The sequence below is a fragment of the Meriones unguiculatus genome, chromosome 16 (assembly GCF_030254825.1).
Source record: "Meriones unguiculatus strain TT.TT164.6M chromosome 16, Bangor_MerUng_6.1, whole genome shotgun sequence".
Taxonomy (NCBI): Eukaryota; Metazoa; Chordata; class Mammalia; order Rodentia; family Muridae; genus Meriones; species Meriones unguiculatus.
Window position 1 is genome coordinate 6,539,245 of NC_083363.1, and position 18,674 is coordinate 6,557,918.

Consider the following 18,674-nt stretch of genomic DNA (forward strand, 5'->3'; position numbering starts at 1 on the left):
GACATTGATGCGGTGACATTCTGTCAGGCCGCATGAGACTGGGCAGAGTCTGTGACCATAATGAAATTCCTTGTTAATAAAGTTTGTTGAAATAAGATGTAATTTGAGTAAATGCATATAAGCCTGAAGTTTTTTTTTTTATTTTTTATTTTTATTATTAACTCCTGTTACATTAGCAAATAATCTAAGGGGCTGGAGAGGTGGCCCGGTGGTTAAGAGCACTGGCTGCTCTTACAGGAGACCCACGTTCAGTTCCCAGTGCCTACACGGCAGCTCACAACCGTCAGTAATTGCAGTTCCAGGGCATCCAGTGCCCTCTTCTGGCTTCTGTGGGCACTGCACACAGAGGTTGCACAGACTTACATGTGTGCAAAGTACCCGTATACATAAAATAAAAACAAATAAGCAATCTAAGGCCCCATCAAGAAAGAATCCTTTGAGGCTGTGCATTTCAAATCACAATAAAAGCACCTATTTACATTTGAAAACCTTTAATTAATTATTTATATGTATTAGTTTCTGCATTTCACACGTGATACAGCATGCACTCGGCAGTCAGGGGACAACTTTCCGATTACGTTTGCCTCGTGTAACTCAGGAATCAAACTCAAGTGTCCAGGCTCGCTTAGGTCCAAAGGCCTATCTTAAAATGCTTATTTGTATGAACGATGTTCACGTGATAGATAGTGTGAAAAGACGGACAAACACCTCTTCATTCTAAGAGGCCAGGACTCAATGTTATTCAATAAGTATTTCTCGCTGGAGGTGGCGGCACACGCCGGCAATCTCGGCATTAGGGAGGCTGAGGCAGGAGGAAGTTAGAGGTTTGGAGTCATCCTGTGCTAGATCATGGATTCGAGGCCACTTTGGGGCTGCATGAAATTATGCCTCAAAAACAAAAGCGTTTGAAGTCGAGGCAGTGTGCCATCTTTGCCATTCTGATCCCCTTTCAGGGGCAGTCTGGGCTAGCCTTCAGACGCAGCCTAGAGGCATCTGAGGGGAGAGCCTCAGTTGAGGGTTTGGCTAGAGCAGACTGGCCACGGGACTGTGGGGCAGTTTCCTCAATGGCTAATTGTTTTAGGAGGGCTTAATCCTCTGTGGGCGCTGTCGTCCTAGGCAGGCGGTCTTCAGCTCTAGATGGTGCCTTCCGTAGTTTTCGGCCAGGAAGTGAGTTCTCGTGTGGGAGCTAGCACCGTGTGGAGTGGCAGGCGGGCCTGCCGTTAGGTCCTTGCCTTGGTTTCCTCAGTGATGGACTGTGATGGGGGCTGAAAGGCGGATAAATCCTACCTTCCTCAAAGCCATCGTTGGTCAGTGTTTTTTTGTTTGTTTGTTTTGTTTTTTATCACAGCAACAGAAAGGAAAGTAGACTAAGGGTCAAGTTGCAATCCATAAGAATAGGCTACAGCTGGGCCTCTGTGACCCCCTCTCGGAAGTATGGCAGTCAGTTAGTGCGCAAAGCCTGGCTGTGTCCAGCAGCTTTTCTCTCTCCGGGGTGGAGTCTCGATGGCTGATAATGGGTGCGAGATGGAGCCTTAGCCCCGAGGAATCCAGGACGATTGCTCTGCCTTTAAGTAGCAAGCTTAGTACAGTGGGGAGAGCAGAAGGAGAGCGCAGAGTAACCCAACGGCAGCCCCGGTTTGTCTGCAGCCTTGCAAGCCACGCTGTTTGTGCGACATCCGGAAACGGGGAAGCTGCTGGTCAATTTTGACCCTAAAATACTGGAAGTCGTGCGGGAAACGAAGTGCATGATTAAGATGAAGCTGGACGTCCCGGAACAAGCAAAGAAGCTGCTGAAACTGGAAAACAAATTGAAGGCAGACAAGCTGTATCTGCAGGTAAGCTTCTGGTGATTTCCTTTTTTTCTTAGCCGCGAACCATCTCTACAGCCCCCATTCTTCGTAGGATTAAAATACCAACTTGGAAACAACATAAAGATGGGAGGTGGAAAGAAAAGAGTTCCAGAGCTCACTTGGACTTCTGGGTCCTAAGCGATGAAACATCGGGTTTAACAATGCTTTAATTATAATTTTATGGAGTAAGAACATTAACTTTAATATATTTGATACTGGGTACTAATAAAATATCAATTATGAGGGAAAGGATGACTATAAAATCACACAAATGGAAAGGATTCTCTAACAGTTTAGGGTAAAATGAAGAACTCTAATTTAAGTTCTATTGTAACACAAATTAAAAAAAGAAAAAAATATATATATATATGATCAGGGGTGGTGGCACACCCCTTTCAACCCAGCATCTGAGAGACAGAGGCAGCAGGAGAATCTCTGAGTTTGAGACCAGCCTGGTCTATAGAATGAGTCCCAGGATTGCCAGGGCAAATAGTAAAATGCTATTAAAAAACAAAACAAAGACAAAAACAATCCCCACCCAAAAAACCCCTGACATTCAGAAGGATCAATTAAGCAAATTCAGGAGGCTGGAGAAATGGCTCAGCTGTTACAAGTGTATTCTCCTCTTACAGAGGATCACAGTGGGTGGCTCAAAAATGCCTGCAACTCCAGCTCCAGGTCATTAGCTGCCCTCTGCTGGTGTCTGAAGGCACTTGCACTCGTGTGCACAGGCACATAGGCAGACTCGTGCGTACACGTAACTAACACTAAAGAAGTAAATAAAAAGCATGTTGAAATTTTAGTACATGGTTTGAAAGACATGAAACAAGAGTTGGCAACACTGGGTTTCTTTTAAAAGCCAGTTTAAACAGTAAGCTGAGTGGACCAGTGTTCTTTGCTTTCTCTTAGGAACTCAGTGAGCGTATGTTTTAGGGAGACAGGAAGATATGTAAATGTAAAGATAACTCTTTCCAGCAGCATTAGTCATAGTAAAAGACCGGAATGTAAATCCAAGAATAAAGAACTGATTAAATATGGATTATAAGAAGAATACATAGAAACTAATGGAACTGCTGATGATTCAATGAGAAAAAGGATTCTGTTTGCTTGGGCACAAAGAGGATTAACTTCTTTTCGTCAATAACATAATAAGTCAATACAAGACTCTTCCTGGGTCTTTCTGGGAAGACAAGAGCGGGGGATCTGCTGTTTTCAATATGTCATTCCATTGAAATCTCTTGGTTTAATTATAGTCCACGTCCAGGCATAAGGACAAGCCGGTTGGTTTGTCCTTTTGGGAGCAAATAGAAAGAGTCGCAGAGACTCTTTCAAACCCTTATTCTAATAGATGTTATAACAAATTAAAAGTTGGCTACGATACGTAGCTTAAAGAGGAACCGCCAGCGGGGGCGAGTGCCAGGGAATGAATCTGATCAAAATACAGGGTACACATCTATGAAAGTCTCAGGGAATTAGTAAAAACGGTCTATCTTAAAAGAGGGCTAGAGAGTCTAAGAGCAGTGGCTGTTCTTGCAGAGGACTGGCTCAGCACCAGAACCCACAAGATGGCTTCCTGTCGTCTGCAACCTCAGTTCTTGCAGACCTACCACGTAAAGATAGGAAGACACAGAGACATGCACGGAATCATGAGTCTTTAAAAAGATAAACATCCACGGTGAAGGTTTCCCTAAACATTTTTTTTTTTTTACCTTTGTTGTTGTTTTGTTTTGAGGGTGGTTTTTATTTTCTGTTTTTTACCTCGGCTGGCCTCAGACTTGCTGCGTAGTGGAGAAGAACTTCACACTCGGTGCTTCTGTTTCTCAAGTGATGAGCTTAGGGCCTGTGTTGCCGGGCGTGGCCTAACAGTTTTGTTTTCAGGTAACGGCATCGTTGAAGTGTGATCCATATAACCATACAGTTAATTCATTAAACATATACAGTCAAATGGTTTGAGTATCTCCACAAAGTTACACAGCTGCGATCACAAGCAGTTCTAGAATATCGTTGTCGCCCGTATGCCTAATAGCATTCAATCCCCATCTCCCCTCAAGTCTCCCTCCTGCTCTTGGCAGCTGGAAGCTGCTGTTTCATTGTGTCTATAGACGTTTAGAACATGTGGCCATTTGTATGGAGCCTCCGTCATTAAACAGAGCCGGTTCTCACCGTGTCATGGGTCGGGGCTTCGTTTTCGCTCCATCGTACAGCTCTACCCCTCTGCCTGTCACTTTGTGTTGGGTGGCGCTGCCTACTCACCAACCCCAGGCTTAAAGAAGGACGTCACCAAACTCTAACGTGGTGGACCAGTAAGTTTTATTGGGGGATATTTTCAGGAATCTGTGTAAGGGGTTACTTAAAAGAATGGGTTGACCGAAGAGAGCTAAGTCAGCAAAGCCCATCCCATCGTGGGTGACAGATGATGGATGCTGGGAACCTGGTTCGTGTGGGCTGCACACTCCGCAGGCAGATCCACAGGCTGGAGAGAGTCTTTTCTGAGTAGTGCTGTTGTTCTCAGCCTTTGCCAGGTAGCTTGTCTGGTTTGGATTTCTTTCTTTCAGGCAGCTCAGTTAACCTCTCTCTTCTTCTTCCAGATGGTTTGGTTGGTCTGAGAGGCTTCTAGGCAATTCGGCTTGTCTCTGTCTTTTTCTAGGAGGCTTGTCCTGTCCTAGAATGCCTCTCTGCAGTCCTAATAATTTATATATGCTTGGAGAGGGAGGGACTTAGTGAATCTGGCCAACTTCAGGAACTTCCTGAAGCCTTTGAGTTGTTTGCTTCCTGTGCTTAACAAGCTTTCCCCTTTAGGATGGAATGTTTCACCTCCTTCCTAATCATATTGTCTTTCCCCCTCCCCCCCCCCTTTGAGACAGGGTTTCTCTGCATAGCACTGGCTGTCCTGGAACTCACTGTGTAAACTAGGCTGCCCTCCTCAAACTCAGAGATCCGCCCGCCTCTGCTTCCTAAGTGCAGAGGTGTGCTCTGGACGATCACCGTGTCTTAACACGCCTCCCTCCCCGGTGAGAAGCTTTAATATTGGGGAAAATTTTCTACTCAACAGATGTGTATTTGGTCTGTTTCTGTTTTGTGGCTGTTGTGAGTAAATGTGGCTGTGAATGTTTCCACACGCGTCTTTGATGAAGGAGTGTCTTCTCCCTCTCGGGCTTCCTTAGTTTGCTAATCCCACACGCAATGTTCCAAGCTTTCAGAAGCGACAGAAGTGACACCATCACTTTGATTCCTGCCCGGTGAGTGAGGGCAAGTCTGGACTTGCTACATCCCCGCCATTACTTGGTAATGCCTGTCCTTTGCATGGGCAGCCTTCTGGTTCAGGATTGCCTGTCCTTTGCATGGGCAGCCTTCTGGTTCAGGATTGCCATGTGGTTCAGAGTCACATTTCCCTGCCGACTAGTGACGCTGGGTGTCTTTTCATGAGTTTATTGGCTTATTTGTAGGCTTTTGGAGGTTCAGTTTTGTCAAAAAGTGTTGTTGCCTGTTCAGACCCTTTGTTTAAACTTTGTAATAGGTCTTTGTAGATAGAGTTTGTTACCAGATATTAGATTTATAGATATAGTTTGTTACTAGATACTAGATTGACCCCCCCCCCCCCAATTCTGTGGGTTGTGTTTTCACAATTTTGGTTTACATGGAATTCTTTCTGTAGGCCAGGCTGGCCTTGAACTCCCAGATAACTGCCTTCGTCTTCCTCTCAAGTGCAGTTAATAGAGGCATGCGTCCCATGGCTGACCAGTGAGGTACCTTGAAATACAAGCATTTTACCTTTGTTTTACGTTTTGTACTTTCATTGTCTGGTGTGAGAAATCTTTGCCTAATCTAATGCCAGGGATTTCTGTCTGTTTTCTTCAAAGAACGTGATAGTTTCTGCTCTCAGCGAGACCAGATGTAAAGTTAAAGAACCCTCCCCTCTTCCCCAGAGGTAGGTTGGCATCTGGTATCATTGAGACCAGAGCACACTTGGTTTTTGCACCATGAGACCAGGAGTCTGAGAGGAGGTATCTCATGCGATTTCATTAGCACTGCGTGGCATCAAGAAAGTCAAGAGTTTCTTGCTGAGTGTAGGGCTCATGCAATCAAGAGCTCTGAAACTATTAAAAGTAAAACTGAAGCTGCTTAAAAACCAGTCAAGCAACCTCATCCCACCACACCCTGTAATACAGTTACAACCAGCCCAAACTGGTCACCATGGGTCCTCTCTAAAAGAAGAAAGAAAAGCTCATCCGTTTTGGTTGTGTGGAGCAGTTAAATTTACTTAGAGTTAAGAAAGGGGGGGAGGGGGGAGGGAGGCACAGTGATGACTCAGCAATGAGGAACTTGCAGCATCTGGCTTCTCTGTCCAGTCTCTGGGACCTAGTGCCCTCTTCTGGCCGCCTTTGGCACTGCATGTACGTGGTTTACAGCCACAGTGCAAGCGAAAACACACATAAAATAAAAATTAAATCTTAAAAAAAAAAGAAAAGAAATAAGAATCAGTTATGACCTCAGTGAAGAGTGTCTCTTTTTTAAGATCGTGTGGTGTGTGTGTGTGTGTGTGCCGTTAGTGAACACGGATGCCCTATGAGACTGGAAGATTGTGCTGGATCCCTTGGGCCTGAAGTTACAGCTGTCTGTGAGCCTGCCAGCTTGGGAACTGGGACATGCGCTCTGGTCCTCAGCTTGAGTAGCAAGCATTCTTAACAACCGAGCCTCTCCAGCCCCAGGAGGTTGGAAGATTAGAAACAGTGGCTGGGTGCACGCCTGTAATGCAGCACCTGGGAGGTGGAACAGGAGGACTAGGAGTTCAAGGCCAGCCCAGGCTTACTTGAGACCCTCTCTCATACAAATGAATGGAAAAAAAAAAGGAGATAAAAATGTGTGATAACAGATACTATGAAATGATAATTACCTGAAGAATTTCACAAAAACAAAGAGAGGAGAGCAACATACCTGAAAAATGAGAGAGACCCTGAGAAGTGATGTGGGCACGCTTGAGTTCAAAGGGAATGCACCTGTGATCGACAGCCGACGAGAAGAATATAGGCAGGCCGTACAGATTAAAAAGGGCAGCGTCCCCATCCTGGCAGGCCCGTGTGGAAAAGACGGGGGCCGCCAAGCCTTTCTGGCCCCAGCCTCAATGTGGTCCTTCCTTCAGCATGAATTTCAATAAGCTCTTCCGTTTTGACTCTGCACAGGGTCTTCTGCAGTATTACGACGATTTATGCCAGGAGGTGCCAACTGTGTTTGTCAATCTGATGACCCCTAAAATGAAAAAGGTTGGTGGCGCCTGATGGCTCATATTGATTTAAAAATTAGATCCCTCTTCTATAGATTATGGACTCAGAACCTCTCCTCGCCAGACCATTTATTTCTCTTTCAACTTTACAGCTCTCTCTCTCTCTCTCTCTCTCTCTCTCTCTCTCTCCCCTTCTATCCCTTCTTCATTCCCTCCTTCCCTCTCTTCCTATGGAATGATTTCTAGTCTCAGTTTTGTTACCTTTGAAAAACAAAGTAACAAGCCGGGCGTGGTGACATACCCCTTTAATCCCAGCAGAGGCAGAGAGGCAGGCAGATCGCTGTGAGTTCAAGGCCAGCCTGGTCTACAAAGAGAGTCCAGGATGGCCAAGGCTGCACAGAGAAACCCTGTCTCAGCCTCCCCTCCCTTCCCCAGAAAAAACGAAAGGAAACCAGTAAATGTGAGTCATGAATACTTTGTGAAAATTTATGGCTGCTTCCAGGACAGCCAAAGATGATTTAAAAGAGGGGCCATCCCTGTTAGCTATAATGGAAGCAGGGGATTTAATTAAGAAGATGCATCACATAAGACTATTTTCAAAAGACTCCTCTGAGCAACGGCAAACGGTTACTTTTTTTCTCCTCTCTCTTCCTAGGTGGAGTCCGTGCTGAGGCAGGGACTCACAATATTAACGTGGTCATCGTTAATGCTGGAGAGCTTCTTCCATGAAGTCGAGTCTGTTTTGGATATGTTCCACCAGCTTCTAAAGAAGGTAAAGCCAGTAATCTTCCAGAGCCACACACTTTAGCACTGAGGATGCGAGCAGCAGTGGCGTCACGCCCTGTTGGCCCTGGAGGCCCTGTTGAAGGGGGTGATTTGGTCTCAACAGGTGGCTTGATGGGTCCGCCTTAAGAGTCCATTCCACTCAGCAGAGGACCTGAGTTTGGTGTCCAGGACCTATGTCTGGCCCCAGCTCTACTGAGACCTCTGACCTCTGTGAGCACCTGCATTTGCATGTGCATGCCCACACTGAAGCACCCACATGTGATTAAAAATAAAATAAATCCAAAGCGGGCACAGTGCCACTCAGGGAGGCAGAGGCAGACAGATCTCTGTGAGTTCGAGGCCAGCCTGGTCTAGAAAGTGAGTTCAGGACAGCCAGTGCTACATAGAGAAACCCTGTCTCTTAAAAATTTTTTTTAGCAAGGTTTATGATATTTTAACTAAAAGAACACCCAGTAAATAAATAAATAAACAAATAAATGTTATATGTGGTATTGATTTGGGTCCTTTTCATCTGGGTTGCCCTGTATGTATTCCCCAATTTACCTTGCCCCCAAGAGGCTAAGATGGTGGTTCACCTCCACACTGTAGTCTAAGCTAGGATGACTGGAAGCTGGAGAGGTGGTTCAGTGGGTAAGGGCTTGCTATGCAAGCCTGAGGGCCCCCGAGTTCAGATCCCGCCTCCCACATAAAAAGCCCAGTGAGCGTGGCAGCCCACCTGCAACTCTAGCACCTGGGAGGCAGAGATGGAGGGTCCCCAGGACAAAGCGGCAGGCTAGACTAGCCAACTTGGCAGTCTCCAGGTTCAGTCATCAGTGGAGAATGATTGAGGAAGGAGCCTGATGCTAATCTCTGACCTCTCTGCAGACACACACAGACATATACACATACACACAGAGACAGACAGATAGACACACACACACACATGCATGCACACACAAATAGGATGATTGTAGAATGCTAAAAATGTCAGTTGGCCAGGTGCGGTGGCACACGCCTTTAGTCCTAGCACTTGGGAGACAGAGGCAGGCAAATCTCCGAGAGTTCGTGAGTTTGAGGCCAGGACAGCCGAGTCTACATGGAAAAACCCTGTCTTGAAGAAGAAGAAGAAAAAAAAGGCAGTGAATCCTGCTTCAACATCAACCTTAATGTGTGCCTGATACTGACTAAATGAAACAATAATCGAATGGTCAAATACACATAAAAATGTTGATTTCTCATCTACATGGGATGTGCTGGTTCTTCGGTATGGTGTCATGGTGTCCAGACAAACCCAGAGGCTTAGGAGTCAGCCAGACCTGACTGGGATCTTCTGCTTTTCATGAGCTGTGTGTCCTTCCTACTTTTCTTTCCTTCTCTGAGCTGTGGCGTCTTTAGCTGTAAAGCTGGGATGCGATAGGATCGTCTGTGAAAGGTGAGGGTCAAAGGAAGTCATGCCTGCGAGTCACGCTCTGGCCCATGCCGCTTTAGACCAGGGTCATGGTTTCTTTGCCCGTGGATTCCTGAACCATTCACCAAATTATGCTTGGTCCAGGATGCTACTTTCTAGATTCCATTCTGTAAATGGATTTATAGCTCCAGTGCATTTTGGGTAAATAAAAAATTAGTGTTAAAGGGAAAGAGCGATTTCTTGCTTTTTACTTTTTTACGTTTGCTTGTCTTTCGGGTAGGTCAACGACCTGTGTGAAATGCATATTGACACCGTTCTGAAGGAGATAGCCAAGACGGTGCTAATTTCCTTGCCGGACAGTGGCGCTACCAGAGTGGAAGACATGCTTACCTTCAACGAGGTACGGGTTCGTTATAACTACAGAAGCATTGGGTCACGGACCTGGCGTGTGAATTCCCAGTCTGAAAGTGGACACCTAGGCCCGTTTTTCTTTTCTAGTTTCTTTTTTGGAACCAGCTTTTGTGGGAACTAGCCTAGGCATCAAAGACTTGTGTGGCCTTAGCAGCTCAAGTCAAGGGCCACGTAGGTTTACTAATCCCTTAAACTAATTCTGGAGTCTTCGGGGCTCCTCTCCCTCAGCGTATCCCCCAGGGCGATGCCATCTACCTCCTTTCTTCCTTTCTCTCTCTTCCCATTTCAACAGGGTCTTGCTCTGAAACTCCCTGTTTAGACCATGCTGGCTTTGAACTCACCGAGGTGCACCTGCCTCTTGACTGCTTGGGATTAGGGCCTGGGCCAGCATGCCCAGCAGCCATTTTCCTTGTGGCTTGATTTCCCACGTTCTCCTGTTCAGTCACCAAGAAACCTGGGGCTTACCACCTTGCCATGCTTGATTTCCTAAGTACCAAGTCTAAAAGCCAAGCCAGCTTTTGTCAGACTTTTCTTGAATCACCTCTTTCTTATTATACTCAGTACCCGTTTCTCAGGTCAGGCCCTTAAGCTCAGCCTAACAGTGTGGCCCACCTGCTTCTGTATCTGGCCCATCGTATCCAGCCACATTGCCACCATATCCGATCAGGAAACTTTCCTTCAGCGGCAGTGGGACCCAGTCATGACAGCAGAAAATCTCACCTCCTTAGCGCCCTCTCCCATTGGCATGTTAGTCCGTGTTGTCTTCCTTTTGTGTTGATTTGAATTTATATACACGTATCTGAAAAAAAAAACAAAACGCACAATTCTTTTAAATGAAAAGTCAGCGCGGTCTGACATCTGTGCACCGCATGCATTCCTAGTGCCCAAGGAGGCCGAGAAGGGTGATGGATCCCCTGGATTGGAGTTAAGGATGGTTATGACCTGTAGGTGCTGGGAATAAACCTGGGTCCTCTGCGAGAGCGGTCAGCACTCTTCCTCACTGAGCTGTCTCTCTACTCTCTAGCGCGCAGATCTTAGGACTAGTATTCGGAGTGTTTACACACACCACACCTTATAACTACCTCTTAAGAGAGAAGACCTTTCCTTATCCCAGGTGAGCCCCCTGTGCCCCTTTTCAGTGCTCCTATCCCTCCCCCAGGCAGCTACCCTCTGACTTATCTCACCGTATATCCACCTTCTTGTTTCTTGATCCTTTCGCCACAGAAACGTCACAGAAATGGTATAGTGCCAAGGGTGGCCTTAACGCTTACATAGACGAGGCTAACCTGAACTCTTTCCATCTCATGACAGCGTGTTATTCTCTTGTATAAGCTTATTGCAATTTACCTAGGCTGCCGGGGGAAAGTTTTGGATAACTCACACCACTTGGTAATAGACTGAACACTATCGCATGGGTGTGAACTGATTTTGGTGGGCATGTATGCAGAAATGAAATCGGGTCCTCTATTATGAATCAGTTTGGTTGCTGTGGTAGTGTTACTGGAAAATTTGGGGTGTCCCCTCCCTGGTTGCAAGATGATACTGGGGGGATTGGGAATCCCCTCCTGGGATTTTCAGTCATGTAAATAAAAAAAATAAAATAAAATTGAGAATGGATTCAACCAGAAGCCGGAGGGCAATTCTTTTGCTATTAGAGTTTGCACCAGGGCCTCTGCGTATTTGTTATGGCTGTTAGCTTGCTGCTTCTGTGGGAGTCTTAACAGTGGGAGCAGGGGTGTCTCCGACTCTTTTGCCTGGCTCTTGGGACTCTTCTCCTCCTCCTGGGTTGCCTTGTCCAGCTTTGATATGAGGGCTTTTTGTCTTGTCTCACTAAATGTTGTTCTGTCCCATTTGGCCGTTGTCTCTTGGAGGCCAGCTTTTTTTCTGAAGAGGGAAAAAAGGAGGAGGAGCAGAATCTAGGGGGAGCGGGGAGGTGGGGGTGGAGCTGGGAGGAGTGGAGGGAGGAGGAACTGGGGTTGGGGATATAGTGTGTGAGAGAAGAATCTATTTTCAATGAAAGAAAGGAAGGAAGGAAGGAAAGAAAGAGAGAGAAAGAAAGAAAAAGAAAGAAAGGAAAGAAAGAAAGAAAGGAAGGAAGGAAGGAAGGAAGAAAGAAAGAAAGAAAGAAAGAAAGAAAAAAAAGAAAGAAAGTGAGCCCAGAGCAAGTATACTGTAAAGCACCTGCTTCCCAGAGGAAGAGAGAAGGAGAAAAAAAAAAGCCATGGTGGTGAAATCAGGATGGAGCTCAGGCAGCCACACCAGACAAGAAGCTTCGTGATAGGGAGGGGCGCTTCAGAGACAGTGAGGAAGCTGCAGACCAGAGAAGATGCTTTGAACAGAGAGAGTCACGCTGGCCTCAGCCGCCGTGTTGGGTTTCAGATCTAAAACTTGACTAAAATTCGAGAGGATGAGGCTTTGGGTCTTTCACCAGTGTTAGAACATGGGCCTGCCCCTGCAGGCCAGAGCTGGTGGGATTTCATGAACAGCGGTGGGGGGTGGGGGATAGGGGATGGGGGAGGAAGAGCAGGTGCTAGACATGGAGCTGTTTACACGGCAGGAGTCTGGTTTTTGCTTTGGTCCAGTTGCGACTGTTTCCTGGTTCCCGCATCTCGGCATGAACAAGTGTGTAAGCTGATTTCGGTTTCACAGGAGCCCACAGCTGAAGCAAATTCCGGCTTGTAAATGGTTGGTGTTTTTAAATAAAACCTGGGACGTTTAACAAGCTGGACTGAGTTTTTTTTTTATATGCTGACAACATGGCATCGTGGAGACAAACAAGAAGAGTTACGGTTTAACGGCGATGTGCTCATGTTGATCAGGGGTAAACTGTGCAGGCTGGTTTCTGCCAACCTGACACAAGCATAGATGTGTCTGGGAAGAAGGGATTGCTGAGGAGCTGCCTCCATCCGGTTGCCCCACAGGCATGCCTCTGGGGCCATTTTTCTTGGTTGAGGACTGATGTGGGAGGACCCAGCACGCTGTGGGTCAGAGCACACCTGAGCAGGTGGTCCTGCCTTGCACAAGTAAGCAAGCCGTGCAGACCACGATTGTAGGCAGCTTTCCTCCGTGGGCTTCAGTTTCCTGCCTCAGGTCCCTGTCCCAACTTCTCTCAGTAATGGATTGCGATGGGAGCTGTAAGACAAATGCCTGCACCCAGGTTGGTTTGGCCAGTGTTTTCATCGCAGCAGTAAGACATCTGTTCTTGCAGTACTAGGGGTAGAACCTAGGACCAAGAGCCCCACCCACCCCCTGGACGAGCCGCACACCCAGCCCCTCTAGATACGTTCAAGAAGGGTTAATCACAGCGGTAGAAATTAAAGTCATAGTAATTTCTTGGTGTTTTTAAGGCGTCTGGAAATTAATGGCGACTTATCTGTTTAATTAGACGTACACAAAAGAATGGGCTGACATTCTAAACCACAAGAGCAGGCACGTGGAAGAGGCTGTGAAAGAGCTCATATCAATATTTGAACAAATCTACGAGGTCAAGTACACCGGGAAATTAGGCAAACCGATGCCAGGTAATTCCACTAGGGAATGTTTGATTCCCAAGAGCTGCGGATAGTTCCATCAGGCAGATAGCAAAGGTTTCCGCTGCCCAGGGGGAAGGTAGGTGTCCAGGATAATCCACACTGTGGCACCGACAGTTTAGACCCTGTGAGTTCTGGGTGGCAGTTAGGGGACGATGGGGTCCTGGAAACCCTAGTTTTCAGATGACAGCCATCAGCCAACGTTACAAGATGGCCTTCCCATAGAGAGCACTCTCAGTCCTGTTACGTAGTTATCACTGTGTTTGTGTGTGTGTTCTAACGTCACTTTGGTTATTTGACTCATTTTGCTCTTTTTCTTAAACACCTAACAGCAATGTCTGTAATTTTCACAACTCTGGAAATTTTAATTCGGGCAAGTGTTGGTGTTAGTTTTTTTGTGTGTGTTTTAAAAACTCTTTTATTTACGTTTCTTATCTCTTTCTCCCTGCTCCACCCCAATCCGTTCCAACACCCCAACACCAGGTAGGAGAGAGAAAGGGTTAGTGGGAGAGGGGGCACAGTTCTTTCTTAGCTGCTTCCTGCTGGTTAGGGTCGTCAGGTTCCTTGGAGCCAGTCCAATCCTCATTTCAGGAGCTCTCCAACTTCTTGTCTCACGACAGCAACCAGGAACAGCAAGAGGGAAGCAGGAGCAGCCTCGTTCTTTCTCTCAGCTCCACACTCTCTGGGCTCTGGCATTTGTTCCGTCTCCAGAGTCCTCAGATTCAAACTGTCTTCAGCTGGTAAAGGGCCCCTCTCAGAGCCCGCATGAGGCAAACAGTCTGCTGCTATGGACCATCTGAATCAGCCCCACATCCCACACCTGTGAACAAAACAGAAACATGTTTGTATCCACATTTTCCCCCTTTCTGTTTTTTAAATATAAACAAAGCTTGCGGTTGCTTTCTTAAAAGGAGATAATCAAAGATCCAAACCCTTTTCTTTTATAACCTGATGACTCTTGGCTGCTCTGGTCTGGATCTACTCATACTTCTTTTGTTGAGCCTTAAGCTAGGTTCCCAACAGCCAGAAATCACCCAGACTCTCTTCGGGCGGAGCCAGCTCTCAGCCCTGAGCTTTCTGTCTTAAACGTCTGCCTCTGTCCTCGTGTGCTGAGATGACAGGCTAGGGATAAGAGAAATTTCCCCATCTTGCCTTCTATTTAAAGAGGTTGAAATGACTTTGAGTTCTTTTGTGTTTCCTGTTCTCCGTTTGTTTTTTAGAATCTCGTAATTTGATGACAAAATCCAGAGCCCCCAATAAGCCCAGTAAGTACATGTTCATAAAGCCCAAGCCATAAGCTGCCAAATCTGAACCTTTCTATGAGGGTCGTGTGACTTTGAATTCCCTGCTGGGGAATTTTTCGCTTTCTGCTTCTAGATTGTTGTTTAAGAACATGCCGGTTTAGGTTTCCTGAGATCTCTCTGCCATTGGGTAACTTTGCAATGGAAGATTTGTTTGGTTAAAGAAAAAAAAAATTCTGAGCTGTATGTAAGAACCGGTAGACGTTTGTGGCTGGTTGTTTTATTCTTTAGTCTCAAGGTTTTGTCCCTGTCGGGGGCAGGCCCTGGTTGCTCTTCCAGGGCCTTCTCTTTCCAGCCTCCCCTGCTCAGATTATAGCACAAGGCTGGTTTTTGTGACTCAGGCCTCTGACTAGACTAGGGGTGTGCTGCCAATGCAATGCTGAAGAGCTCTGTCTAGCAGAGGTCAGAGGTCAGCTATGTTAACTAAGTACCAAGGTGCCTGAGGGGAGCTGGCAACCCTCCTCATATTCTGTGAAATGGGAACATTCCACTCAAACAGAGATCCCATTGAAGTGATATAAGGAAGGAAAAAAGGAAGGAAGGAAGCGATCAGGGAGGGATGGATGGACAGATGGACAGATGGATGGATGGACGGACAGACAGACGGAGATTCTCTGGGTGAGTTTGTCTTTTCAATCTGTGGATCCAGAGACCACAGCGATTTCCAGTAAGGGGTGAGGTTACCAGGGAACAATGCCTGGAGACATCTTTCAGTTTGACACACAAGCATGTATGGTCGCTCGCTACTTGATTCTAGGCCGGGATCCTCCAGGATAGCCCCAGTAGCAAAGGATTATGGGGCCAAGAGTGTCAATGTACTGAGGATAGAGCAGTGGCTACACAGCATGGCGTCTTTCACCGTAGTTTTCCACTTAGTTTGTTCATGTCAAAAGTTTCAAGACCACAAAAATGTCAGCTCAGTGTGGTCAGAATACTCAAAGTGTCAATGAGCGACTCAGATGTGATCTATCTATCTATCCATCAATCTATCCATCGAGCTATCTATCTGAATATTTGTAGCATCTCTTAGTGGCTCAGAATTCATCATTTTGGCTAGGCCGGATGGCCAGCAAGGCCTAGGCATCCATGTATTTCTGCCTCTCCAGTGTTGGGGTTACAAGCGTGCCACCATTCTCTGCTTTTTATGTGGATGCTGCAAACCAAACCCGGGTCTTCCTATCACACAGCAAGCGCCTTTCTGGCAGACTTAGCGCCACACTGTTTTCCTCCCTCCGAATTGTAAATATTGAGATGGAACATATTGATGGGATGTATTTAGTTAAATAGTATGTCTTTTGATATACTTAAATAGAAGGAATATAGAAGAAACCCTAACACAAAACCTTTTTTTTTTTTTTTTTTAATGAAAACTTTTTAAAGTTAGTTTTTAAAAAGAGCTTCTTGGGCTGGGTGGTAGTGGCTCATGCCTTTAATCCCAGCACTCAGGAAGCACAGACAGGCGGATCTCTGTGAGTTTGAACCCATCCTGGTCTACAAAGCGAGTTCCAGGATAGCCAGGGCTACACAGAGACACCCTGCTGGGTGTGGAAGGAGGGCATCTTGGGCTGGAGAGAGATGGCTCAGCAGTTAAGAGCACCAGCTGCCTTTACAGAAGACCTAGGTGAATTCAGTTCCTAGAAGCCACATGGCAGCTGGCAATGGTCTGTTAATCCAGTTCCAGGGTTTCAGCACCCCCTCTGGCCTCCACAGGCATCGTATGTAACGCCCGTACATTTCCGCAGGCAAAACTCATAAAATACGCATAAAATAAAAATGAAAAACAACAGACCAAAAAAAAAAAAGGTCTTCCTGATAAGGTTTGACCATGTAGGATGAGTGTAACCCCAAAAATTCCAGTGTTACATTTGGCTTTGTCTTCTGTGTCCAGAGCAGGGGAAGCATGTTGTTTTTGGAAGTGAGACAGAAGAGGGTGATAGCGTTGAGTTTGATGGTGAGGCGAAGGAGGCTGACACCAACGACAAAGAAGATGAATTTAAAAAGGTATTTATCCCGGGGGTAAACCCATGAGGCCTGTAAGATTGTGGATAACGCGGACGGGGCTGCCCTGGACCAGGTCTGTAACCAGTGTCTGACTTACAACAGAACCCAGAAAATACCATGTGCAGGTTTTTTTTTCGTGTTTTGTCTTTTTTTGTTTTGTTTTGTTTTTGTTTTAACGCTGTAGGATCAGACAAGATCCTCATAGTCTTCCTCCAAGCCCTCCCTTTGGTATGATTCTGTCCGTGGCAGGTTATATAATATTCTGATTGCCTGTGTTTTAAAACATATTTATTTATCTGCACGTGAGCATGTGTGCATGTGTGTGCATGTTTGTGCGTGTGTGTGTGTGTGTGTGAGACTGGGCCTCATCAGTCTGTCCGGTTGAGGAGTCACCTCAGCTGCCCCTCCTGCTGCTGCCAGGACGGCCCCTCACAGGTTCTGATTGTGTCTGTGGCTTAGCTGAATAATTCGTCAGCCAGGAGAGCTTTAGTACTCGTGTTAGTTCTGGTAACTCCTCTGCTCCCACTTAACCTGGCTCTCCCCCAGCCTTAAAGGGGCTGGGCAGACCCTGGTCCTGTGTGTGGGTCAGGGTAGAAGCTGGGGCCTCCAGGGGTTCAGGGACTGGGCTAGCATGCAGAAGGGACCTGGGGTCGACTCCTATGACCAACAGAACAACAGTGAGAAGAGGAAACAGGCTGCACCCACCTTACCTACCTTTCGAGGAGACCTGTGCATCCCCCTCTGCCCATCCCCCACACCAAGCCGTGAGAAACCTCACACTCAAGGTTTTGGTATACTTTCTCAAGTACTGAGCAAACCTGGATCATTCAGACACAAGTGTTTTTGTTTATTTTATTTTATTTTATTTTAGTTGTTGTTGTTTTAAATCTCTGCTCTCTGGTTTGTTCTCAGGTGGCTTGCTAGGCTGTTTTTCTGCAAGTACTCTTCATGTGTTGTTAACAAATATTTGTTACATGTTTGTCTAAAGAAACCCAGGGCAAGAAACGTAGGGTTGAATTTATTTCTCTGTAGTCACTGAAATTGCGCAGTTTATCCTTTCTTGCTGTTGAATGTCACTTTAGATGCTGGGCCGTTGCTCTGGGGGGCGTTAGGAGTTCATGGCTGGTATTAAATGTAACACGGTTTCTTACCACAGGAGTGTAAGGAGGTCTACGCTTTCTTCTCTCATCAATTACTAGACAGTCTGCAGAAAGCGACACGTTTGTCTTTGGACACCATGAAAAGAAGAATATTTGTTGGAAGGCAAGTTGAAAATGTGCTAAAAATATGTTGGGTAAACTGCTTGTAATCATGTAATTCAACACCATCTCTTATTTTATTATTTATCTGTTTTTCTGAGACAGGGTCTTATGTATCCCAAACTATGTAGCTATAGTAGCATTTTCTTTTCTTTTCTTTTCTTTTCTTTTCTTTTCTTTTCTTTTCTTTTCTTTTCTTTTCTTTTCTTTTCTTTTCTTTTCTTTTCTTTTCTTTTCTTTTCTCTTCTCTTCTCTTCTCTTCTCTTCTTTTCTTTTCTTTTCTTTTCTTTCCTTCCTTCCTTCCTTCCTTCCTTCCTTCCTTCCTTCCTTCCTTCCTTCCTCTCTCTCTCTCTCTCTCTCTCTCTCTTTCTTTCTTTCTTTCTTTCTTTCTTTCTTTCTTTCTTTCTTTCTTCATGGTTTCTCTGTGTAGCCTTGGCTGTCCTGGACTTGCTTTGTAGACCATGTTGGCCTTGAACTCACAAAGATCTGCCTGCCTCTGCCTCCCAGATTGCTGAGACTTCAGGCATGCACCACTGCGTCTGGCTTATACTAGTATTTCCTAAAGGAACAGAACTGATAATATGAATGTTTTTATATATACATATATATATATGTATATATATACATATATATATATATGTTAGGATAAAGCAGTGAAAAGGTTGAGGGCCTTGGTAGGTTGAGAACCAAGATGCGCCGATAAGAGATCATGCCGTGCAACAAGTCTAGGGCAAGAGAGTTTATTGGGAAAGGGGAGAGAACAAAAGGCCGCCTCAGAGAAGGGGCATGAGAGAAAGATAGAGATAGACAGACGGAGAGACGAAGAGAACAAACAGAAGACAGAGGGAGCCGCCTGGGGTGGCTGGGGGTGGGGAGGCCCGGTGTGAGTTGCTACGCAGCCTTGCAGGGTCCGTGGAAATGCGCTGCA

The 18,674-nt window shown here is 46.0% G+C and overlaps 1 protein-coding gene across 2 annotated transcripts in view; it reads left to right on the forward strand.

The window, feature by feature from the left end:
- The window catches only part of Dnah8 (dynein axonemal heavy chain 8), a 205,054-nt gene that overhangs the window by 31,732 nt on the left and 154,648 nt on the right, over nt 1–18,674 (forward strand). For both annotated transcript variants that reach the window (XM_021652387.2, XM_060369207.1), the window contains exons 14-20: nt 1,648–1,835; nt 7,031–7,111; nt 7,727–7,843; nt 9,525–9,644; nt 13,041–13,176; nt 16,375–16,487; nt 17,644–17,750. In XM_021652387.2, coding sequence (XP_021508062.2) covers nt 1,648–1,835; nt 7,031–7,111; nt 7,727–7,843; nt 9,525–9,644; nt 13,041–13,176; nt 16,375–16,487; nt 17,644–17,750 — 862 coding nt within the window. The remainder of the gene's footprint in view (nt 1–1,647; nt 1,836–7,030; nt 7,112–7,726; nt 7,844–9,524; nt 9,645–13,040; nt 13,177–16,374; nt 16,488–17,643; nt 17,751–18,674) is intronic.